The 24,933-nt window shown below is 45.8% G+C and overlaps 1 protein-coding gene, 1 non-coding gene and 1 pseudogene across 2 annotated transcripts in view; 2 read left to right on the plus strand and 1 right to left on the minus strand.

Annotated features, from left to right (window-relative positions):
* RHPN2 (rhophilin Rho GTPase binding protein 2) overlaps positions 1–24,933 on the plus strand; it is a 48,886-nt gene that overhangs the window by 21,812 nt on the left and 2,141 nt on the right. The window contains exons 5-15 of the mRNA XM_039888512.1: positions 1,904–1,979; positions 8,864–8,941; positions 9,314–9,438; positions 10,979–11,145; positions 13,237–13,424; positions 13,825–13,981; positions 15,525–15,644; positions 17,191–17,385; positions 19,863–19,939; positions 20,258–20,404; positions 20,701–20,856. Of these exons, the coding sequence (XP_039744446.1) occupies positions 1,904–1,979; positions 8,864–8,941; positions 9,314–9,438; positions 10,979–11,145; positions 13,237–13,424; positions 13,825–13,981; positions 15,525–15,644; positions 17,191–17,385; positions 19,863–19,939; positions 20,258–20,404; positions 20,701–20,856 (1,486 nt within the window). The remainder of the gene's footprint in view (positions 1–1,903; positions 1,980–8,863; positions 8,942–9,313; positions 9,439–10,978; positions 11,146–13,236; positions 13,425–13,824; positions 13,982–15,524; positions 15,645–17,190; positions 17,386–19,862; positions 19,940–20,257; positions 20,405–20,700; positions 20,857–24,933) is intronic.
* LOC120623137 (uncharacterized) lies at positions 6,789–6,904 on the minus strand (annotated as a pseudogene).
* Positions 7,465–7,592, plus strand: LOC120581106 (small nucleolar RNA SNORA30/SNORA37 family). Its single transcript, XR_005647156.1, has one exon. It is a non-coding gene; the product is annotated as a small nucleolar RNA SNORA30/SNORA37 family (small nucleolar RNA).

Genomic DNA, 24,933 nt, shown 5'->3' on the forward strand with positions numbered 1-24,933 from the left:
CCTTGCAAGTTCTCTGAGAAGAAGGTGCAACTGAGACACTTAAGAAATGTACTCCATTAAATATTTGGGAAACGAATGTGTTCATTCAGAAGGATCCCTTAGGGAGTGTTGGTGGGTGGCGACATATTGAGGTGTGATCTTCAGAAAAGCTCAGAAAGTCTCCCACCCCAAGGTTAATCACCTCTGAAAGAAATGTCTATCTTTAGCAAGAAATAACTTTGAGAAGCTCCAAAGAAGGGTTTGCCTACTTTCTGTGGGGAAGTGAGACTTCTCAAAAGGTTGGGGAACCCCAGGGGACACTCAGTCAGAAAATAGTTCCCTGGATTAACAGAAGGGTAACATTAGGGAACCTCGAGTCATCTTGGAATGTGCTTTTCCTGATCACTCCCAATCCTCTGAGTGGCACGGTGTGTTTTTCAGAGCTGGAGGGAAGGTGTTAGCGCATGAAACCTCGGCTCCTCCCTTTGTGACGCCCTGTGCCCTGGCTCACTTAGCTGTGGGCTCCCAGTGCAGTTTTGAACACCTAATCAGAACAACAAGTGAAAGGCTTCTCGCAGCCAACACTCTGGTATTAAATTCCAGTGTTTTGCCTAAAAGATCAAAGTTCCTGAAGGAGGCGAGGCCCGGCTAGACTTTGGTGGTTAAGGGAGGACGTTTCATAGTCCCACTTGCTATACTGAAGCGCAGGGATGTCCATCATGAGAGACCTGTCTCCCATAGAGACATGGCTTGAAAGTGGCCAATCAACCCCCTGTGCCATCGGGAAGAGGGGAGGGAGATATGCTCAGGCATAATGACACCTGGCATTTGAATCTGCCCACTTCCTGTTTTCAAAGCAGATTGTTTCTTCCTCAGCACAGTCAATCTTTAAATACCTCTGTGAGGTAGGTAGGGAAGAAACAATCTCACGGTGCAGTGAAGAAAACACGAGCAATGGAGGTCATGGAGAAAATTACATTAGCTCAAGGCTGGGGCTGGGGGTGCCCAGGCCAGGGGGCCTTGGGAACTGGCTGCTGCTGGACAGTCACAGGGGGACAGGAGGGCGCTGGGGTCCGGGGAGAAGGCGTGGCCCATCGTCATCTCCTTCCAGCAGGGCCCAGCTTTCCCTTCCGGCTGCGGGGGAGCCACGCACCCCTGTTGGATCTCACCTGCTTTGAGCACAGCCCCTGCCCCCTCGTTTTCTCTCCAGCACAGAGCTAGTTTCAGTTTACGGCTGCATTGTCCACTCACCTGGCTGGCATTCCTGGCCTTCTCCCCCAGGCCGGGCTGAGCGGCCCCAGGAGGTCTCCTGTTACCAGATGGGGAACTAAATCCCTGTTTGCAAAACAGCCTGAGTGGGGCTCACTTCCTATTGGCCCTGCCCTTACTGCCCTTAACCGCTAGGCTCGGGGCTCACTCTCAGGGCGACCTATGGGGAAACAGAATGGTCAGTGAGGGGACAGGAGGCAGAGTGGAAGCAGCCGGTCTGGACCTGACCCTGGGCTGGGAGCTAGGAGCACTTGGGTGTCAGATGGGTCCCCTGCCCTCAGGGCCTTCCTGGTATAGGTGATGAGACACCTAGAGAGATACACGCACTAAGGGGGAGACACTTGAGGGCCCAGGGTTGGAGGGCTGCAGGAGAGGTGTCCCCGTTGCAGGCCCTGGCACACAACAGGTTCTCAGCACAGTCACTGTGAAGGAAGGGTTGAGATTGGAGAGAAGGTAATGCAGATAGTAGTCTCTGTGTTAGTCCAGAAGTCAGGGGTGGACCAGGCCCAGTTTTAGAACAGAAGGATATGACCAGAGGTGTCTATGGAAAATGAACTGGTGCGTGCTGGGAACCTGAGCTGGGCTGCTCTGGGAGGCTGTGAGTGCAGAGTGGTGAGGATGGGGATGTTCATATACCTTGCTGTGCTCCTCATAGGGAGACGTTTACAATCCCGCTGATTCCGCTCGGCCTGAAGGAAACGAAGGATGTTGACTTTTCAGTCGTTCTTAAGGTAAATCTCAAAGAAATGGACACTGAACTCACTGTCTAAGAAGGAAATATAGAAAACGTGTGTTCCTTGCAAGTGGCCTTAGGCTCAATGGGCCAAGAGTCAATTAATGTCTGCAGAGTGACCCCCCAAGCCCCCTCGACAGGCCACATAGAGAACCTTGCGGTCCTCTCGCATTCTTTGGCCACCCTGATGCTCCTTGTGTGCCTGGGGAGCCCCAGCCAGCCGTCCCCAGGCGGCCCATCAGAGAGAATCTGTGGTGGATGTGTTCTGGAATTTAAAAATTGTATTCTATTTTAGTACCTTTTAAACAAATTTTCATAACTGACGCAGGCCATGTTTTTGGAAGAATAGCTGATTTTTTCCCCCTAAACATTATATTATGAAAATTTCCAAACTTACAGAAAAATTGAAAGAATTTTGCAGAGAACTCCTGTATATTCACTACCCAGATTCCACCATGAGCAGTTTGTTATCGTCACTTGTTCACATATTTATCCATCTCTGCATTCCTGTGTTGATACACCAACTCATCTTATTTTTCAATGCCTTAAATACTTGAATAACTGGAGTCTCTGGTTGTCCCCCCATCTCATAATTACTAAGGATCTGGCCTCCTTTCTTCCCTCTCTCCCTCCCTTTCTCTCTTTCTTCCTTTCTCTATTCTTTTTTTAAAAATAATAGCTTTATCGAGATATAATTCATATACTATACAATTCACCTCTTTAAATGAACTATATCTGGCCTCCTCTTAACCACCGTGTGTTGCCGGCAAGCAGCCAAAACTTGTGGGCCCACCTGTGCCTGTCACTGTGCTGCATGCTGATGATGTCACAGGCCCTGCCTCCTGGGTCTGTTTCATTGAGGTCTTCAGGTGGGAAGTGGTAGAGGTGCTTTGATAGAGAGGCCTCCCCGAGCCTGGAATGCTCTCCTCTCCCCAGCTCCATCAGTCTGAGTTTTAATGAATCACCTTAAACTTCATTTAGTGGGAGGAAGTGGAGTTTTGGGAGAAGGTAGTGCCTGTCTCTGAGCTTTCCAGTGCAGGCGGCGTATAGGAATCAACCCAGGCATCATGAAAAATGCTTCAAAGAATTATGTTTCTTTTCATAGTAATCCTGTTAGTTGACTCATTTTAGATTACTTTTAGTTTAGAAAAGGAAAAGTTATCATGCGGCACTTTGGGCACTATAGAATTTGTCCTTTTAAAAGCAATTCATTAGTGCTTTGAAGCTTCTACCCTTGACTTCCATTGTAGAGCAGAAACTGAATCGCTTGACGTAAGCCCTTTCGTACATGGCCTTTTTGCCTGCTGCTTTGTTTAAATCTTGGTGTTGGTCCCTGTGAGTTTGGGGTTTATTTTGGAGTTTGAGAAGGGACATTGGTAGTCTTACAGGACCCAGGATCACCAGAGATTGGATTATCTGGGCAGAGAATAATCCAGGAGCTGCAGCTTAATGCCAGCTTTTCACAGGCTGCCTGAACTCTTAGATGTGACACTTGTCACAGGGCTGTGAGACCCAAGACAATCCCTCTTTGTGTGGAAATGTTCTTTAGTTACTTTTATAGGATAGTTATTCCTAAGATTTAGTTTGTTGCTTGGTGCCAGAGCTGCAAGAGTACAGGCATTTTAAAGGCAGACTCTCTTGGAGAAACTTGGAGAATTTTATGGGCATCTGTACAGATCCAAATGTGTCACGTGCTGAATTCCACATTAAAGTCAGTGGAAAAAAATCACGTGTTGTGGGCATGGCCAACTGCTATTCAGCTGAGGCTTCCAACCATGTTATTTTAGCCTAAAAGAGATTCTTCAAATGTCAATCATACAAAAATGAGAATGTTTGGGGGATGTTCTGTTTTCTCCTTTCCACATTTGTGCTTGAGAGTAACACAGACAGGTTTTACAGGAGTGGCTTGGCTGACTTAATGAGGGCAATCTGAGTCGTCTTTCGAATCCGATGTATGTGTCTGTGTGATGTTTAATGGTCAGTAAAGACTCACGATGTGACTTGGTTTTATTTTAAATACATAGGCTTTAAAATGGCCTCATTAAAAAGCACCATCAAAATAAATTCTTTATCCAGAGAATTCAGGGGTTTTCTTTTGCTTTTAAATAGAGCTATATTTATTTTTCTGATTAAGAACAGTTTTGCAAAACGTTAAGAAAATACCAAGACATGTAGAAATCCCTCACGGTCTACCACCTCTCCCCACTGAGCTCTGTAACTTGCTCGGCATTTAATCTTTGGACACCAGTCTCTTCCTCTGATCAGAGGCCTGCCTCATGAGGGTATGTGACTTGTCCCATCCATGAAGGCTTAGCATGATGTCTCCTTGTGCTAAACAAGGTAGCCATTAATTTCCTTCTTTAGACAGCCTCCAAGTGCTTGCTGTTGTCAGCAGTTCTCCATTGAGTATCTTTGCACCTTTCGTGGAAAATATCCTTTGGATAAATCTCTAGATGTGGATTTGACAGGTCAAAGATACATACCATCTAATTACTCACTATAAGTGGTTCTGCCTTACCTTCCTCCCAGCTGTGTGTGACTGCTGTCTTCCTGCACCTTTGCTTGCTCTGGGTATCATTCATCATTTCGATATTTTAAAAAATATCTTTTTGATTTTTGTGAAATCAGACAAAAGTGGTACCTTATTATAGTTTGGATTTCTTTGTTCAGTACTAGAGTTGAGCACATTCTCATGTACGTTTATGTGACCCTTATACTTCTTTTCAAAATGACTGTTTCTGTCCTTTGCATGCCATAGTGTTGCTCTTCTTATTTCTTACGATATATTTTTTTTTTGCATGTAAAGGGTATTAACCCTCAGTTATATATATATTGTAAATATTTCTCTCAGTACATGTTCCTCTTTAACTTTTGTTATATAAGCAATAACTAGTTTAAAAAGTATAATATATATATTTTTTTCCGTACAGATTTTATGTTGTTAAACTTATCAGTTCTTCCCTTTACCTTGATGACACGTTCAGAGAAGCATTCTGCACACCAAAATGTCTTAAATATTTTGCTATTATTTCTTTTAGTGCTTTGTTTAAATTTTTTCATTATCAAATCTTTAATCTATCTGGAATTTGTCTTGGGGATACAAGGTAAGATGTAAGGCTATAACATTTTATCTTCACCGAATGGGTAGCAGTTTCCCCTGAACTATGTATAAAGAATCCATCTATGGTGCCGGAGGGTGTCCATTTGCCTCTTTTCCCTCCCCAACCCCCACCATCCACCCTCCTCCATCCTGCTCTGTGCTGGGGAGCCAGCGACAGTCTCCTGCTCTCTGGTTTCCTATTGCGTGTGGTCAGGGGGAGGAGCAGCGGCAGGAGCTGAGAGGGTTAGGAGAGGGAAGTTGGTCATTTATTCTGCTCCCTCAGCTAGCTTTTTTTGCATTCCATAGGGCAGTTCATGGTGGTTGTTCAGTGCCCACCACAGGTAGCCGTCTCTCTGGGTTTTTACCTGTTCCTTGTTGACCCTTCAGCTCTGGGGTTCTAATGGCTCCAGAGGTTCTGCACCATCCACACCACTGTCATAGTCCTTTCCTTAAACTCGCATGGGTCACGCCGTTTGTGTGTGCCACCACGCCTCCTTCCTGCCTGGACCTGATGGAGGTCCAGCCTTTCCCAATTCTATGGAATTCTGGCCTTCAGTTATATATGTGATTCTCAAATCTGCTTCAGTCTGTTTCTGATCCGTATCTGGTTTCATTGTCTATTCCTCACTGTTTAATCCCCATGTATTTTAACACCAAACAGAGTAAGTCTCCTATATTATAAGGCTTTTCCAAATGTTCTTAGCTTTTCTTCCACATTTTTACTTTCATATTTTGTCAGGTTTCCAAAAAATATTACTTTGGGGTTTTGATTGAAATTTTATGGGATTCATAGTCTAATTTGGACAAAATCGTACCTTTACGATATTGCGCATTTTCATCCATGGAATAGAGTATTTCGAATTGTTGATGTCAACAAACAGCAAGTTTATGGGGGCAGGAACGAGTCTGTCGTGTTTAAAAAAATGATTTCATGAATCACGTGAAAGAATGAAATAACTAACGTCCTTCAGTAAAGTTTGAGTTGCCCGCTTAATTAAATCAATTTTATTCCTAGAAGTATTGTGCTTTCGTTGTGATTTTGAAAAATTATTGTTCCTCTGATATTTTTCTAACTGGTTATTGCCTGTATAAGAAAGGAAGACTGTCAACTTTTATGTGTTAACTTTTTGACCACTTCACTGAATTCTCATTATTTTAGTAGTTTTTCAGTTGAGGCTCTAAGGTTTTATAAGTATACTATTATTTTGTTTCTTCCTTGCTAATGTCTATGTCTCTTATTTTTCTTAATTTGTTAGAAAACTTTCAGAATTATGCTAAGTAACAGCAGTAATGATAGAAATTCTTGTCTGTCCCTGATGATTACAGTGGGTTTCAGCTACATATATATATATGTTTTTTTATCTACAGAATTTATTTAATCTATCCTAGTTTACTAAGTTTCAAAGTCAAGAATACATTTAGACTTTTTATCAATATCCTCTTTGGCTTCAGTGACGTAGCATAAAGTTTCTCTTTTAACTTCTTATTTTAAATGTGATTTCTCTCTTTTTAAGAAATTTTTTGCCATCGTCCATAGTAGCGGTTGACAGAACAACATGCTGTTCTGTAAAACATCACCTGAATGGTGGCCCTCAGCACTGCTTTTGGAGATGTCACTGGAGAAGCCATAGATAAATTTTGTCCTTCAGATCGTCCTCATAGCAATTAATGTCGCTAATAGAAAACTGTTTCATTTTTTATTATTTATGCCTACAGCACCTGGTCTTCCTAGGTGGTCTCCCATCCAAGTACTAACCAGGCCCAACCCTGCTTAGCTTCTGAGATCAGACATCAGGCTTGTTCAGGGTGGCATGGCCGTAGACCATGGACTGTGGCTCCACTGGGATGCGAACCCAGGACCTTCTGCGTCTAATGCAGACGTGCTAACTGCTACACTATGGAACCACATCCTGAAAACCATTTCAAATTTGATAAGTCGTATTAGATGAAAAGCTGATTCCAAACATCAGCTCTTTAAGTTGTGAATAAAATCTGCGGTGGCATCATAAAACAAAAGGGAAGCTGGGTGATAAGGACCAGGTAAAAAAGCAGAAGGCACTTTCTTCTACACGTCCTTGGGCCCAGCAAGACAACTTCTTGGGATTTCTTCTGAGGAACTAGTCGGAAGTGTGGGGTGGGGGACGACTGTTACGTGGTGTTATCTTTAATTGCAAAACTTACACAAATGACTTTAACGTCTGACAAGGAGTGAGGACTAATATGGTACATATTGGCTAGCTCATAGCAGGTGTTCAGTTTATTTGTTGAATTAATGAATTGTACATTCGTTACGTTGGAGGATTGTATAACCAAAGGTCATGTTATAGAATATTTTACAGCATATGAAAATGTTTGATGCATTGTCAATTAAAAAAAAAAATTTCTAGCACTTTCATAGGTCCTCCCCAGGCAGTGGGGCCAGGATTTGGTAGCTGGTGCTTAAAGAAAGCCCTTGATTGCATTCTTGTCCTGGAACTATGCCAGTGGCATCTGTCACTCAATGGGACAGAGAGACTGTTTTCTGACATCTTATTCAACATTGTGCCTTTCTCCTGCAGCTCTAACCTAAACAAAACCCAAAAAACTGGGGGTGGCTCCATAGTGTAGTGTTTAGCACATCTGCTTTACATGCAGAAGGTCCTGGGTTCGCGCCCCAGGTGGAGCCACGGACCATACCCCAGGTGCACTGTGGGTGCCAGGCCCCTGGGGCGCTCCACGAGTGTGTGGGAGAAGACACCCCGCCTTAAGGGGAAACGGCAACATCCATAGGTCAGGGGTTGAAGTGGGGTGGGGGGAATCAAAGAGAGGGGAAAAAGAAAACCGAAGTTGTATAATCATGTAGTACAATCTTATTTTTGTAAGACGAGGGCGTGTGGGTGTGTGTGTAGATATGCATTGAACGTACAAAAAGCAGAAGGAGCTTTAATGTAGAAAGTGTGTAAAAATACTCACAGACACTTGGGAAGACATTATTGCAGTCTCCTCCACTGTCTCGCAGCCAAGGAGAGCCAGCACTCATGGAGGCCGTTAGGCAAGAATGTGTTCTCCATACCTTCTAAACTGCTCTTTGTTTTTTCCTCTCATACTTGCCATCTTGTAATATTCGATGTCATTTACTTATTTGTTGTGCCCATTACTTACTGTCTGTGACCTGTGCAGGAACATAAGCTCCATGGGGCAGGATCTTTGTTTTGTTCTCTGACGTAGCCCAGGCACCGCGAACATGCCTGGCACAGGGCACGTGCTCAGCAGTACGTGCTGCACGACTGGGTGAACTGAGTGCTCGTCGGACACTGGGCCGTGGGCCCGGCCAGGGTCTCGCCGGGGTGCTTCATGTGCGGAAGTGCCAGAGCTGCTCTTACAAAGTTCCCCATCACATCCTCGTGACAGTCCCCAGATGCAAGTTTTCTTTGCCAGGAAGACCCTGTGCCCAGGTGCTGAGGGCAGCACAAAGGATGAAAAGGATGAAGGTCTGAGCCCCTGAATATCTGTGACGTTTGCCAGCATCGTTTTAATACGTAGGTCACTTAACAGTGTTGCAAGGATATTTTTTTCAAAATTACTGCAGCTTTCCTTTTAATTGAAGCAACGAAAACAGAAATTTTAAATATATGTAAACAAAATTAAGAAGTCGCACCACTAAGAAAATCACCATAGTGTGCATTCTCCCACAAGTTTTTATGTATTGTATGTTTTTAAAGGGAGCACATTCGACGTTACCTATTTACCTATTTACAGTTTTGAATCACACCTTACAGTATCTTCTCTCGTTTTTCTTACAGGATTTTATTCTGGAACATTACAGTGAAGATAGCTACCTATATGAAGATGAAATAGCAGATCTTATGGATCTGAGACAAGTATGTTTCTGCGTGCGGCAAGGAAGGGAGGACAGGACGGCTGCTAGAGCTTGTCGAGTTCAGAATATCCCATTACTGCACACTCGAAATCTTATAGACTCGCAGGTGGTTGCAGGTAATCGGGAGGGACTGCTGGAGTCATCCATTCCACTTGCCACATAAGACCACAGGAGACCTGCCCACTGGCAAGTCTGAGGCTGGGTTCTGAGAATCTCAAGTTTATTCCAGCCCTTTCCACCTTCCTAGAGTTCATGATACCAGTAGGGGGGCCCAAATAAGCTCCACAGAAACGGCATGTGTGAGCGCCTTCCGGGACAGGCCCTCCGCTGCGTCTTCGCCCGCTCAACCCCTCGGTGCTTGCTTTCCTTTCAGGCTTGTCGGACGCCCAGCCGGGACGAGGCCGGCGTCGAACTGCTGATGAGTTATTTCATCCAGCTGGGCTTTGTCGAGAGCCGATTCTTCCCACCCACCCGGCAGATGGGGATCTTGTTTACATGGTAGGTGCCTGAGGCCTGTGCTGGTGCTGTCCCCCTTCAGTTACAACTTTGCACTGTGGGCCCCTCTTTCTAATTGTCCCTTTTATACAGGAGAGCCTAGGACCTGTAGATAAAGTGGTGTTTGGTTATGAAGGGAACCGGTGGGGCGGGGGAGGCTCCAACAGACCTTGCCTTCTTGCTTCTCAGAACAAGTGAGCTGAAGAGAAGAGGCATTTTTTTCGTGCTCGTGTTATCATTGGGGAAACAGCAGAGCTCTGAGGTGGAACGAGCAGGATTCTTGTCCCGGGTGGGACTGTGGTGGGGGATGGGAATCAGGTTTTTGTCTCAATGACAAGGGCAGCAAACAGAAATAGATCAAATTTAAAAACAGAAGCAGAACATTAGGTTCTTCCCAGAGTCGGTATTTTCAGAGATTAGTGTTGTTTAAATGTTTTAGAGCTGCTGAGTGTGGGTTAGAGAAGACTAAATCTGCAAAGCTAAGGAGCATGTTCAGAGCTAAAGTTTATCACAGCAGGCCTGTGTGATGCCTTCATTTTGAAAGGAAACGCAGCTGACTTTTTGTAAAGGTGCCATTAGCTGTCTGCCCCGTCTGGTGAAGGGGGACTAAAGGGGATTTCTCCTCAGTCTCAAATTAGGGAGAAGTTCTGTGTCTACGTGCCAGTCGATGTATGAACTTTAGAACTAAAAATCCCAAATCTTTTAGACTTCAGAAGAATTGTGTGAGGGGTTTGTAATATTTCGTTTAGGAGAAGCCTTATATTTTAAAATATGCTTTACTTTTTAGAGCAGTTTCAGGTTCACAGCAAAATTGAGGGGAAAGTACAACGTTTCCCACGTACTCCTGTCCCCACACTCCAACAACCTCCCCCACCAGAGTGGTACATGCACTACAGTTGATGAGCCTACATTGTCACATTGTCTCCCAGATTCCACAGTTCACATTACAGTTCACTCTTGCTATTGTACATTCTATGGGTTTGGACCAGTTTATAATGACATATATCTATCTACTGTTACAGTATCGTGCAGAGTAGTTTCACTACCCTAAAAATTTTCTGTGCTCCACCTATTCATCCCTTCCCCCTTCTCCCCTCTGGAACCCTAGAAACCACTGATTCTTTTTGTGTCTCCATTATTTTTGCCTTTTCCAGAATATCATATAGTTGGAATCCTACAGTATGTAGTCCTCTCAGACCTGGCTTCTTTCACTTAGCAATATGCATTTAAGATTCTTGCATGTCTCTTCATGGCTCGATAGCTTATTTCATTTTAGTGCTGAATAATATTCCGCTATATGGATATGCCACAGCTTGTTTATCCATCATTCACCTACCGAAGAACATCTTAATTACAAAACCTCATTTCTGTGTGCAGTTGTGGGTGTCTTCAGCATGATCAGGCCCATCATCTTGTTTGTAAATAAATGCCTCACTGCATGTGCATGTTTGAATTTTATTCAAGAAATAAATTTTGTCTATTTTTCACCCCACAGTAGCACTAACTAGCCAAGTAATTCATATTCTCACATTTATTTAAATAGGTATGACTCTCTCACCGGGGTCCCAGTCAGCCAGCAGAACTTGCTTCTGGAGAAGGCCAGCATTCTGTTTAACATTGGAGCCCTGTACACACAGATCGGGACCCGGTGCAATCGGCAGCTGCAAGCTGGGCTGGAGAGTGCGGTGGATGCATTTCAGAGAGCAGCAGGTGTGTCTCCACAAGGGCAGCCGGGCAGAGTCCTGGCCCCGCCATTTGCCACCACGTCCCCCAGCTGATGTGGATCTTTGGGTCCTGTCCAGGCCCACGCTTGGCCTCACGGGTCTAAAAGGGCCAGACTAGTTTCCAGCACTGGGTTCATTTCCCACTAAGAGAATTGCTTAATGGTTTAAACCCTATTTCTCAGTCAGGGTCTGGGTTATGGCTCATGCACACAGTGTATTGTGTGGTTAACGATTAATCTTTTCTGAATGAGTGGCCCCAAAGATGGCAGTGAATGAACTGTTCCTCTGAACACTATATTGAAAAACAGAATAAGTTTTTCCGATTAGTGAAAATGTAGACTTTTCAAAAAATCATGTATCTTGTTAAGTGCCTATTACTATTTATGCCTTTATATTTTGTTCATTCTGTGAAGCTTGCCCACCTGAGGTTGTTCTTTTCAGCCCTTCGTCAAGAGACCTGTAGCACCAACCTGTGGAGGACTGGGGGCGGCCAGGCCTGGTGCCGTGGGTGGGCCTGATGCAGCTGATAGGTGTCCAAGGGTCCTGCCTCGCCCCCCTCTGACAGGACTTGTGTCAGGCACACTCGACATGGGCAGTGGTCAGCAAAGCGGCGGCCCACAGCGTGATCCCCCAAGCTGGCTCCGTGGCATGTGTCCATCTGTGCCAGTCCTCCTCACTCTGCTTTGGGGTGTTACCCCTGGCAAAGAACCTTCCTGAGTATCTCACTTTGTAAGGCCGTGAAGAGGTTCAGCTGCCACTTTCACTAATCATGGAATTGCTCATGTTAAAATATTGATCTGTCGGGATGAACCAATATGCTACGATTCCATGTGAAAGTCCATTTCTTTCACTGTAAATCTTTTCCTGGGCTCATCTTTCTTTCTGAGGAATCTTAAGCAGGTATACTTTGTGACCTGCCTCTGAGATTACGGATATGGACAAAAAAGCTTGAGAATAGAGTGGAGGAACCCCAGAGGGGAGCAAACATCCCGGAGCAGTTGCCATCTTTCTATAGGGTGATTTATGCTTTGCGACAAAACCTGAGGAACCAGTCGGATGGGATTCGTGGCTGGAGAGCCTATTATACCTCCGGGTTGATTGTCAGTTTATACTGTGACAGTTAATTTTCTAAAGCATATCAAGAGTTAGCCGAGGGTTATAGCATGAAAATTTCCATTGAAATGGGCTGAAATGATCTTTGCTAGGGCTGGGGAAAAGCCCTGGATTTCTGAATGACCCAGGTGTTACCTCAGTCCTTCTGCCTGCCGTCTGCTTTGCCTCCATCAAATGCCTGGTCGTGGTTGGGATTTCTTACCATTGTCTCAGGAGAGACCAAAATGAATGGGAGCAGTCTGGCTTCCTTCCTTGGTACAGTTATAAATGTTTTGGAAGAGAATCTGATTTTTTTAAACTGTCGTAAAAGATACGTAACAAAATTATCAATTTAACCATTTTTAAGAGCACAATTCATTGGCATTAAGTACGTTCACGTTGTTGTGCATCTATCTCCAGGATTTTTTCATCATCCCAAACTGAAACTCTACCCATTAAACAGTAACTCTCCATCCCTTCTCTCCCCCATTCCCTGGCAAACACCATTCTACTTTCTGTCTCTATGAATTTCAGACTATTCCAGATACCTCCTCGCAGTACAATCATACTTTTGTTTTTGTGACTAGTTTATTTCATTTAGCATAATGTCTTCATCCATATTGTAGCATGTGTCAGAATTTCCTTCCTTTTAAGGCTGAAAAATATTTCATTATATGTATATACCATATTTCATCATCCATTTATCCGTCAATGGACGTTTGAGTTGTTTCCACCTTTTGGTTATTTTGAATTATGCTGCTGTGAGTATTGATGCACAAGTAACAGTTAAGTCTCTGCTTTCACTTCTTTGGGGTATATACCTAGGAGTGGAATTGCTAGATCTTCTGTTAATTGAGAATCACAATTTTTAAGATGCTCTAGGATGCCAGTTTTATATTTTTACTTCTGTCACATTCTCTATTTCTGAGCAGCATGGTGAAATAAATATGATCTTCAACTAATGGGCAAAATTTTCCAATTTTAGGGGTTTTAAACTACCTGAAAGAGACATTTACTCACACGCCAAGTTATGACATGAGTCCCGCCATGCTCAGTGTGCTGGTCAAAATGATGCTTGCACAGGCCCAAGAAAGCGTGTTTGAGAAAATCTGCCTTCCTGGTTTACGGAACGAGTTCTTCATGCTAGTGAAGGTGGCTCAGGAGGCTGCCAAGGTAAGCCTTCCTGGTTCCCGTGGCTTTCAGGGGTGGGCAGGGTGCACTGGTGCAGGCCCACTGGAAGCAGCGGGGGCTTCCCATGGCGGCTTGCCCATGACCTGGGCAGCGTGCCAGCCCTGGCCAGAGCGCTGGCTTGCATTTTCTTGGCAAGTACTGGTGTTTCAGATACGGATCACTGATTCCATCTGCAGCTTAGCCTAAAAACCAGCATAATGACAGTTGCCTGATCTCCCTGTTAACTCTGACACTGACAGCACGAAGGACCCTTGGAGTCGCTCCCAGATTCTGGAGCGGCCTCTGGCAGGGGCTGTTGCATAGAAAAAGAACTCTTTCTGTAGCCTGGGTGCATGAGGTTTCCTGTGCCAGGCTCCCCCTCCCAACCTCTTTTCTCTTTCAGGTGGGAGAGGGCTATCGGCAGCTGCACGCAGCCATGAGCCAGGCGCCAGTGAAAGAGAACATCCCCTACTCCTGGGCCAGCTTGGCCTGTGTGAAGGCCCACCACTACGGAGCCCTGGCCCACTACTTCGTAGCCACCCTCCTCATCGACCACCAGTGTAAGTCTCTCGGCTCTGGGCTTTGGGCTTTGGTCGGGATTATGGTTTCCTGCCTCCAGGAGATAATGAGCTGAATGAGAGTTGTCTGCCTGCCCTGGAGATGCTCACAGCCTGGGGACAGAGGGCGGGAAGACAGTCGGCACAGGCAGCTGTCACACATGCCAGGGCGGGATTGGAGGTTATCTGTTCCTGCTGTGGGAGGAAAAGAGGAAGCGTTAATTCTGCCTAGGATGGAGCAAACAGCTTCACAGAGATGACTTTTCACGTGGAATTTAGAACAGGGCTAGGACCAGGGCTGGCACTATGGAGGCATTTGCGTCAGGCACAAAAATCTAAGGAAATATGCCCCAAAACTCAATGATCAAGATAACATTTAAATGTGACATTTTAAACCAATCAGAATTAATACCAAAATAATTCCATGGCAATCAATGGTAACAATGCTGTGTTGAGCCACATTGGAGCCTGAAGCGAAAAGAAATCTTGATGTTTTGTTTATGATGGATTTTTTTTGCCTTGATTGCAATATTTAGAAACTTGTATTAAAATATTATACATCTTGATTGCTGAGGTTTTGGCACCTTCTTAAATTTTCAGCTCAAAGTGAGTGCCTCACTCTCCTCACCCGTCTTAGCTCTGATCTCAGGTCGGGTAGGACTTTTGTTGTAATTAGTACTAATCAAGGCGGCCCCCAGAGTAATAAGAAGGACGGCCTCTGGGACCAGACTGCCTGGGTTCATATGTCAGCTCTGCCATTTACTAGCTGTGTGATCTCGGGCAAGTTACCTAACTGCTCTGTGCCTCAGTTTTCTCATCCCTACAGTGGGGCTATGAAGAGAACCTCTCAGTGTTGTTGTGAAAACCGAGCGCCAATATGCAAAGCTAAATAGTGCCTGTGCACAGCGGGCTCTCTGAACGTGTTAGCTGCTGCCACTAGTATGATTTTTATGGTCTGCTATGCAGGACAAGTCATGTAACTGGCGGAAATACAATGAATGCTTCGGTCATTGCAGTAGAGACAGCCGTAGGGCAGCTGTCGGACCCTAGGGCGTAGTTGTAGGCAGTTTCTCATTCAAGTTGGTCTTGGAGCTCTGAGGGGGCCTTTTCCAGCCGAACAAGGAAGGAAAAGAAAACTAGAGCAAGAGCTCTGGAACTGAGGCCATAAGTGGCGATGGTAGTGACGAGTGCTTGGCAAAGTTAGAGGGGGAAATGTGCCAAGGAGGGCGCAGGCACGGAGGCCACCAGCGGGCTGAGGCAGGGCTGTGTTGGGAGGTTCCGTGAGGCAGGCGCCCGGAGGAGGTTGAGAGTGTGGCCTTGAAGCCTAATCAGCCCCTAGAGCGTGCCTGGCCCTGAGGGTGCAAAGACCGGTGGTGTATCCAGGGGCCCCAAGGAGGCCTGTTACCCCAAGTGCCTTGTAAAACTGGGGGAGAAACGAACCCAAAGGTTTGGTTGAGAGAGGAATCCTAAGTGGGTCTGTGGTGCCATCTCCGGAGCCCGCAGCCCTGGTCATGAGAAGGGACTTACCCTTTGGTTCTCATTGCAGTGAAGCCTGGAGCAGATGAAGACCACCAGGAGAAGTGCCTGTCCCAGCTCTATGGCCACATGCCAGAGGGACTGACACCCTTGGCCACCCTGAAAAACAGTCATCAGCGCCTACAGCTGGGTGCGTATCAGCTCTCCTTCTTCCTGCCTCCTCATGGCTCATTTGGCGCCCTGCTGATCCTACTCACGGACAACGCCAGGCAGGTCCCCAGGTCGAGGCTTAGAAAGTAGGGGTGCCGAGTCCTGCTCAGGACTGCTCTGGATTCGGAAACCATGAGGTGTGGTCCCCTAACCTCGGTGGGCTTCTGGAGCTGTGTTCTCATGGGCTCCTCAGGGCCCGGGCCTCCCACCATGGAGGTAGAGCCCTGACAATCTTCTGACACCCTAGTGGTTCTGGGGGTGGCCCTTGGCCATCCTGCTGCGGAAGGACACGGCGGCTTCTCAGGCCACACCTGAGAACTGGTAATGAGTTGTCATGGCTTGGCCTCAGCCAAGTCTCAGAGCACGTATCTCTTTCCAGGCCTGCATTCCTCCACTACCCACGCATGCCCCACCCCGCACGCAATGGCCCGTCTCGCCTCTTTCCACAGGCTGGAACCCTTGGACTCACTCTCCTTGGACTCCCCACATTTGATTTGCAAATCCCGTTGACTTTCTCTAGAAAACAGAACCCAAATCTGACCACTTCTTATCCTCCCCGGTCCAAGCCACACTCATATAGTGCTTACTAAACAACACCGACTTGCTGAAACCTCACACAGCCCTATGAGATAGGTATGGTGTGATCTCCATTTTTCAGTTGAGGAAACGGAGGCCCCTCTGGGGTTATATAGCTTGCTCAGCCTTCTGCAGTGGCCTCGTACCTGGTCTCCCTGCTTTCCTCTTTGCTCCTACATTGTCCATTCACATGGTCAAATCATGTCAGTCCTCTGTTCGAACCCTAATGGGTGCCCATCTTGCCCAGCATAGGAGCAGAAATCCTCACCCTGCACTTGTAAGGTTGGACATGGTCCGGCCCCTGCTCCTCTCTGCCCTCATTCCCAGCCCTTCTCTGCAGCCCTCACTTCCTCTAGCCAGACCCCAAGCTCCCTGTTGTCCTTGAACGGCACACATATTCCTGCCCCAGGGCCTTTGCACTTCCTGTTCCTTCCTTCAGGAATTCTCTTCTGTCAGATATCCTCATGGCTGCTCCCTCGTTACTTTAGGGCTCTGTTCAGAACTTACCTTCCAAAAGGCCTTCCCTGATCACCCATCATAGAAGGGCAGCTTTCCATTCCCCATCTTCTCTGGCCACACTGGCCTACCCTGTTTTCTGTTTCTCTATAACCTTATTGCCATACAATCTATTACATATTTATTGTTTTGCTCATTAATATTCTGTCTTCAACCACTGGCATGTAAACTCCATGAACGCAGAGGCTAGTTTTTGTTCATTGCTGTCTTTAGTGCCTAGAACATTCAGTAAATACTTATTGAATGGATGTTTTATAGTCATAAGTGAGCATATTGCACATGCATTTAAGAGAGACTTAAGCTGTCCAGACAGATCCTTCAGAAAAGAGAACGTCCACCTCTCTGGGCTGATCTTTGGGCACTTAGGCTCTCCTTGAGCTACTTGCATTGCAATTTAGGACACAAGTCACATGGGGTTGCTTTTCTGTTGGCAGGTAAGTCCCACCTGCGCAGAGCCATTACCCATCACGAGGAGTCGGTGAGGGAGGTGAGCCTGTGCAAGAAGCTGCGCAACATTGAGGTGCTTCAGGAGGTGCTGTCCGTGGCACACCAGCGTTCCCAGCTCAAGTACACGCAACACCAGGAGGACGACGACCTGCTGAACTTGATCGATGTTCCCGACATAGTTTGTGAGTGACCTGGGTGCCTGCGCCAGGTGCCGAGTGTGCCCTGTGTGACAGGCAGGAGCACTCGGGGCACACAGCCTTCATTCGTTCATCCTGCAGGGGTTGGGCAAACCCCTTAAGTACTGGGCACTGCGAGGGGGCAAAACGCTGCTCTTGCCTGTCTCCCCGTGCCCGGATCCAGGGGCTTCTTTACGGTCTCATCCTCATTAACCCCTTTGCGACATGACTCCCCTGCTGCCCGTTGACACTCCTCCCTTGGGGTCGGGGCACCCCGCCACCCTGATCTGTTCCCACCTCCTTCTCTACCCGCTTTGCTCACTGTTCTTCTTGCCCAATCCCACCTTCCCTTCCTGGCATTCTCACCGTCCACTCTTTCTCGTTCACATCTTCAAAATTCTTTTCTTTAAAGTCTCCCAACCTTCTTTGGAGTTCCAGCCATCACCTCTAGTCAGGAGACCTCTGAAACTGCTTTTCACCTTGACATTTTTGCTGCATTCCACACTCACCTACATTCCATGTCTTCTGGCAAACTCTGCTTTTCTATCTGTTTTTTTACCTCTGGCTCCAGTTTGAAAGCCAAATTTATTCTTATTTCTTCCCCTAGGCTTACTCTTTCCCCTGTTTTCACCATCTTTTATCAGCACCAACATTGTCTTTTCTTTTTTTCTTTCAGAACAAAAATTATTTTTATTATGAAATGAGAAGCAAAGCTTTCACTGATACAGTGGAACCAGGGGATGTAGGGAAAATGTTTACTTTGGCAGTGAAAATTCTTCAGGACCTAGTTCATCAGGCTCAGGTGTGTGTGTGTGTGTGTGTGTGTGTGTGTGTGTGTGTGTGTGTGTGTGGTGTGTGTTGAGAACACTTTAAGATCCAATCTCTCCTTAGCAAATTTCAAGTATACAGTACAGTATTAACTATAGCCACCATGCTGTATGTTAGGTCTCTAGAACTTATTCATCTCGTATAACTGAAACTTCATACCCTTAGACCAACAGCTCATTTCCCCCTCCCCCACCCCTGGCATCCACCATTGTGCCCTCTGCTTCTGTAAGTTGGACTATTTTAGATTCCACGTATAAATGAGATCATGCACCACCAGCATTTTCTAAGGGTCTCCAAGGTGTTGAGCACTGTCCTAGGTTCAGGAATACAGGGGTGAACTAGACAGTTGTTGCTGCCCTTGGAGAGGTGGCAGTCAGCTCTGCCCTGGAGGGCGAGGGTGGGGAGACCTCCTTGAGAAAGTAACTTTACAGTGAGGAATGACAAGGAACATTCCAGGAGTTAGGGAAAGGGGATGGGCAGTGGCCCAGTCGAGGGAACCCCCTTTATCCATACCCTTTCCCATTCTACTTCCTATACTTCTGTCCCTAGTCTCTGAGTTCCACCCCTAGTATTCAGGGACCAGCTCAAGGCACAGAGCCTTGCTCAAGCTAGAATCGTGGGCTGTAGCAATGTTGGCTGATACCACTGAGCATTTGAGGTCTGCCAGGCACAATAGTAAGCACCATTTGTGTACAGCATCTCATTCAGCTCTTTCCCAACTCTATAAGGGAGGCCCTGGTATCACTCTCATCCTAAGATGAGGCAATGAAGGCTTAGGGAGATCAAATTCCTTGCCCCAGGTGGCCAAACTGGTTGGTGGAATCAGGAACGTCACCCAGGGATTCTCCTTCACTGACACTGGCTACCTCCTGGACCCCTTATTTATACTATGGCCAGGAGGTAGAGACATGACCTCCCCAGAGGGTGGGAGACACACAGCTCCTGGCGAGGCCGTCCAGCGCTTGTGGCACTACTCTGTTAGTAAATGAGCATCTGTCCAAGCCCAATGCTATATCAGGCAGTTTCTAAGAAGTCACAGGGTCATCTGTGACTAGAGAGGTGTGTTCTGCCTTGGTGGCACCAGTCTTCTTCCCTAAGTTTTATTTTTATCCTGTTGTCCACGTATACTTAACCTGCTTTGGGATCCTCTGGGAGAAGCTGACTAGCCTCGTGGTAAGGGTAGGTCGGGCCTGCCGCAGATACACTGGTGGAGATTTGAGCTATTGATGGACACGATTTGGCAAACCTCACATCACACAACACTAATGAGAGACATGGTACTTCAGTCACAGTCACACCTGAAACATAGATTACATCTCAGTCGGGTTATATGAGTGCCAGAGGAAGTCCACTACAATAGAAATAAGCTACTCAAAGGCAGAGAATGTGTCTGATTGTCACTATTCTTTCCCAGCCCTACAGTGGGGTATAGCACATAGTAGGTACCCAAACAGAAGGTACAGGTCACACAGGGCCAGAGGGTTGACCAGTAGTCCATCTTCTACACTATTTGTTTAAACCAAGCAGAAGGACAAGTGAGTAGGAGATGAAAAGTTTGATTCCTCTTCCCTTCAGAGACAAGATTTAGACCTGAGTTTTCAAAGATAACTTTCAATTACAGAAACATTTATGTGTTCCCTTATGATCTTTTCTAGCTAAAACTGAGCGAGAGGTTGAGATTAGACTGCCACAGTTCTCCAAGGTGACAGCAACAGATTTCTTCCAGAAGCTGGTATGTTAAATACTTATTTCATAGTAACCTTAAAGGGATAGGTTTTACATGTTGCAAGTATGTAAAAGGCTATTTTTAGATATTTTAGATTTATTTAGAGACTTTAATTAAGATAATTTTATTTAAAATATGTGGGCTATTTTAGAGAAAATGGCAAATGGTGTCCTTGTGTGACTGCTGTAGCATGTATTACCCTAGAGGTGTCATTAGTCTCCGAGCAAAGCCAGGTGAAATCTGCCAGAACAACAAGGCAATATTTCCTTTAGTTTTCAAATGCCTAACTCAGCCGGATCTAATGATGCTCTCTCTATTCCAAAGGGCCCTTTATCTGTGTTTTCGGCTAGCAAGAGATGGACACCTCCTCGAAGCATTCACTTCACTGCGGAAGAAGGGGACTTGGGGTTCACTCTGAGAGGAAACTCTCCAGTTCAAGTCCACTTCCTGGATCCTTACTGCTCTGCCGCGGTAAGCGCGGGCCATTCTGGATTGGGAGCAAAACTCACTGGCACTTTGCAGGCAGTGAGGCACTAGTAAAATACAAAGAAAGCCGCCCAAATATTTGTGGGTGAATGTTTTTAGGGTTCCTTTATGCAAAAGGCCTTTCATGGATGCTGCAGGCCCAAAGAGAAAAAGATTAATTTCTACTTTCTTGAAGCAAACTTGTGCAGTTATCTATTTTGTTAACGAGCTTGGAAACGGATTCAGGAAACTGAAATTGAATGAACAGAACCTTAACCTTTACTTAAATCTTACTTTTGTAGCTGGCAGGAGCCAAGGAAGGGGATTATATTGTTTCCATTCAAAACGTGGATTGTAAGTGGCTGACAGTGAGCGAGGTTATGAAACTGCTGAAGAGCTTTAGCGAGGTCGACATTGAGATGAAGGTCGTGAGCCTCCTGGACTCCATCTCATCCATGGTGAGTGCTGACACCCCTGGCAGTCAATAGGGATGTTGCGTGTGAGTCCAACCACAGAGGTCTTTCCCGGGACCTCTGCCTCCCGCCTGCATATGTAACATGCCACAGTGACCGAACGCCTAAGCTTATCATTACTGAGATGTGCCTCTGCCTTGGGTCAAAGAGATCACTGGAGAACTGCAAATAAAATAACCAATTTGTTTGTTTTTCTGATTATATCCTTTTTATAATTACAAAAGTAGAACATACCCATAGTAAAAAAATATTCATTCGTGCCCCAGTGGTGCCATGGTCCATGGTCTGCGGTCATGTCTCCTTGAACAAGCTTGATGTCTGATCTCGGAAGCTAAGCAGGGTTGGGCATGATTAGTACTTGGATGGGAGACCACCTAGGAAGACCAGTTGCTATAGGCATAAATAATAATAAATAATAATAATAATAATATTCAAATGAAACAGAAGGGCTTAAAACGTCATGTGAAAGACCATCTCCGCATGTCACAGACAGCATTTGCTGTTTTCCGTGAGATCTTGGGAGGTGTTTGATACCTGTGGTAGTTCATGTGCATAGTTACATCCTTTTTTTCCTCCAGGTGGGAAGAATCATTCCATATATACTCTTCCACACTTTGCCGTGTTTCATAATGCACCTTAGAGATTTCCCTCTATAATAACATTCATTTATTCATTCAACAAATACTGAGCATTAGGTATGTGCCAGGCCCTTCTTATACTGGAGCTACAGCTGAAACTAGACAGATAAGGTCCCTGCCCTAGCAAAGCTGGCACTAAAGAAGCAAATGAATGGTTGTGATTTTGATTAATGTAAAGAAAATAAAACATGTAACATAATAGAATGACTGAGGGTGGGGAGAGGCTCCTCTAGACAGGGCTTACACAAAGACTTGAGTGACGAGGAGGAACCTCTTGTATTTGAAGAGATACAAGAGGAGCATCCTGGGCAGGGGGCCAACAGGTGCACAGACCCTGTGACAAGAACAAAAAGAGGGCCTTTTGGCCAGAGCATTGTGATGGCAGGAAACAGTGAGAGGGAGACAGGGCCTCGTTGGCAGTGGTAGGACTTCGGAAGCCATTGAACCTTTTAAGAAGGAGAATGACATGGTAGGATGTTTGTTTTAGAAGAATGTCTGCTGCCTGGAGGCCAGCCGAGTGGCAGCAGTGAGTTGGCTATGGCAGCCACCAGGCCAGTGATGTTAGCAGCTGACGCTAGGATGGGGGACAGTATAGGTGGAAAGGGGTGGATGTACACGAGACATATTTTGGAGCTGACATATTTTGGATTTCTAGATGATTTGTGTAAAATGATGGTAGAAAGAGATGACTCCTCAGTTTTGGGCCTGAACTGCATCATTTTTCATAATGATGGGAACAGGTGGGCGTGAGGAAGGTAGAGGAGAGAGAAAAAAGGGTCATGCTTTCTTTCAGTGTTTGATGTGCCATTGGAGATCCAAATGCACGTGTAACATAGGCAGTTGGATGTTCAAATCTTCAGTTCAAGAGAGAAGAGATAGAAATAAATGTTTAAGAATCATCACCTTAGAGATGATACTTAAAGTTGTAAGAGACTAAATGAAATTGCCCGTAAGGGGCTGAGAGTCAAAGATTAAACTCTTGAGACGCCACAAGCATCTCTAGTTCAATTAGAAGAGAAGTGGGCACAGAGGAAGTTGCCAAGGCAAGTTCAGAGAGGTTGAATAAAAAGGAGCTGCTGAAGTCTAGAGAAGAAAATCCAGCAGAGAATGTGGTTGGCTGTGTTGCACGCAGGTAAGAGGTTGAGAGGGAGGGAGGTGGAGCCGTGTCTATATTTGGCATCAGGATGGGAAGACGCAAGCAGAGATGGCAGCAGAGCTGATTATAGAGGGTTGGAGAGTGAATGGATTTACGATTTCACTGATAAATGTCTGGAATAGGCAGATCCATAGAAACGGAATATAGATTAGTGGGTGTCCGGGGCTAGGGCCTGGACATTGGGGAATGGGGAGCGGGTGCTGATGGGTACAGGTTTTCTTGGGGGGATGGAAATGTTCTGAAATTAGGTAGTGGCAGTGGTTGCATAACTCTGCGAATATACTAAAAACCACTGAGTTATATTAAAATGGTAAATTTTATGGTATGTGAATTGCATCTTAAAAAATAAAGAGGTTAAAGGGACTCACAGAACACCTCGGGAGAAGGGATCATGAGAAGTGGTACTTTGAGGGGCGGAATCCATAGAATTGCTGGACAAGTGATCCCAGGTATCCCAACCAGAAACCGAAAAGAGGTTTGTCCAAAAGGAGGGTGAATCAAAGAGCCGGGCTCTGGGCTGACGGACGAGAGCAGAAGGCACAGCCAGGGGAGGCATGACTTCACAGAGCAACGCGCCTGAAAAGAGATTGAAAGGCTTATCTTTCAATTCTGTTACATCTTTGAACCAGGCCAATGAAGCATCGGATATAGTGGTTAAAAGCGAGGATTCTACACTCAGACTGCCTGGATTGGCATCCTGGCTTTGCCACCAGTTGTGTGACCTTTGGCAAGTCAGGGAATAGCTCTGGGCCTCAGGAAAGTGCAGAAAACAGTGCCCGGCATGGGGTGCATTTCAATTCATAATAAGTGTTATAATAACCACAATGTGGTTATTTTACCCTAGCAAGGACTTTAGATAATGATATTTGAGCACTGTTTTTAACTGCCGAGACTTTTCTTCAAATAAAACCAAATGAGAATGAAGCTGAGTGCCCTTACTGAATTGATTACCTGCTCCCCCACTCTCTCTGGATCACAATGAGGATCCCTAGGACTCCTGTGGAGCGCAGTTTGAAAACTACTGATGTAGTGGAAGGAATCCGAGGCTTGGAATCAAAAGGCCTTTTCCATCGTTAACAAGCCGCGTGACCTCCAGCAGGTTAATACCCTCCCTCAGCCTCAGTTTTCTCATCCGTGTAATTAAGAGTTAGACTAGGGCTGTGGTTTCAAACGGCTCTGTAAAGCTCTGAGAGTTACAGAGAGGTGCCCCAGGAAGATGTGAGGAATGAATGCGTAGTTGAGAGCTCAGTAGATGTTGGGAAAAGTGGGAGGACGGGAAGAGCTATGAAAGGGAGCAGAGACATTCTGGTGGTAGCTGGGGCCGGGGGCGGGGGGACATAGGGCAAAGGAAAGCTTTTTATAGGTGATTTTGTGTGTGTGTGCGGGTGTGTGTAGCACGGCAAAATTGTGTGCTGATGGGAAATGTCTGGGAGACAGGAGTGCAGGAAGGGGGATGCCTGGAGGAGAGAGGGCATGAGATCCAGGCACACCGGATCTTGAGGGGACTTGTCATTGGGGACAGATACAACAAAGTATAAGGCAAGGGTATCAGGAGAACATATGAGGGGCTTGACAGAAGGTATCTAGGAGAAAAGGAGCGAAGTTACTAGGAAAATATAAGAGCGCTAGGTAATGGGGTGATTGGTTAAGGTGTGGGGTCAGGGTTAGAATTTCAAGGGAAGCTCTCTGGCTGGGTAAATAACCCTCCAGTAATGTGCCGCTATTTAAGGTGCAGGCCTGGGGGACGCAGCGGATGGATTCGAACTACAGTTGATTTTCTTTGGTCAAAGTGGAAGAGAACTGAGGGTATTTGTAAGGGAGTGGATATTTTGCATAGTGGACTCTAAGCTAGTGAAGGTTGAAAAATGTTTGCAGGTATCCAGTCTACCTCCAGGACTGTTTATTATTATTTCTAATGATAGCACATGTGTCCTATAGAGCATGTGAGATTAATGGCAGTTTTATAGAAAAGGGAGAGAGACTTCATCCTAAGGAGCCACACTCGAGGGACATTTTATAGTGAATGCCCTCCTTTGTTGCTGCATCACCCAAATTCCCTGATTTATATAATGAACAATGTACCCAACCACTTTAGATGTATTATATTTATATAAATGGCCTGATTTCAGTGCCTGGAACATAGATGTTCAATAAACATTTGGTGAACAAAGCAATCTCAATGTTAGGCAAACCTTAGAAGCAGGTGATAACCCACGTGGAATTGTTTAGAAAACAGTTTCTTCAGATTTCCTATTTGAGTCTTACACA

The sequence above is a fragment of the Pteropus medius genome, unplaced genomic scaffold, assembly GCF_902729225.1.
Source record: "Pteropus medius unplaced genomic scaffold, Ma_sr-lr_union100, whole genome shotgun sequence".
Lineage (NCBI taxonomy): Eukaryota > Metazoa > Chordata > Mammalia > Chiroptera > Pteropodidae > Pteropus > Pteropus medius.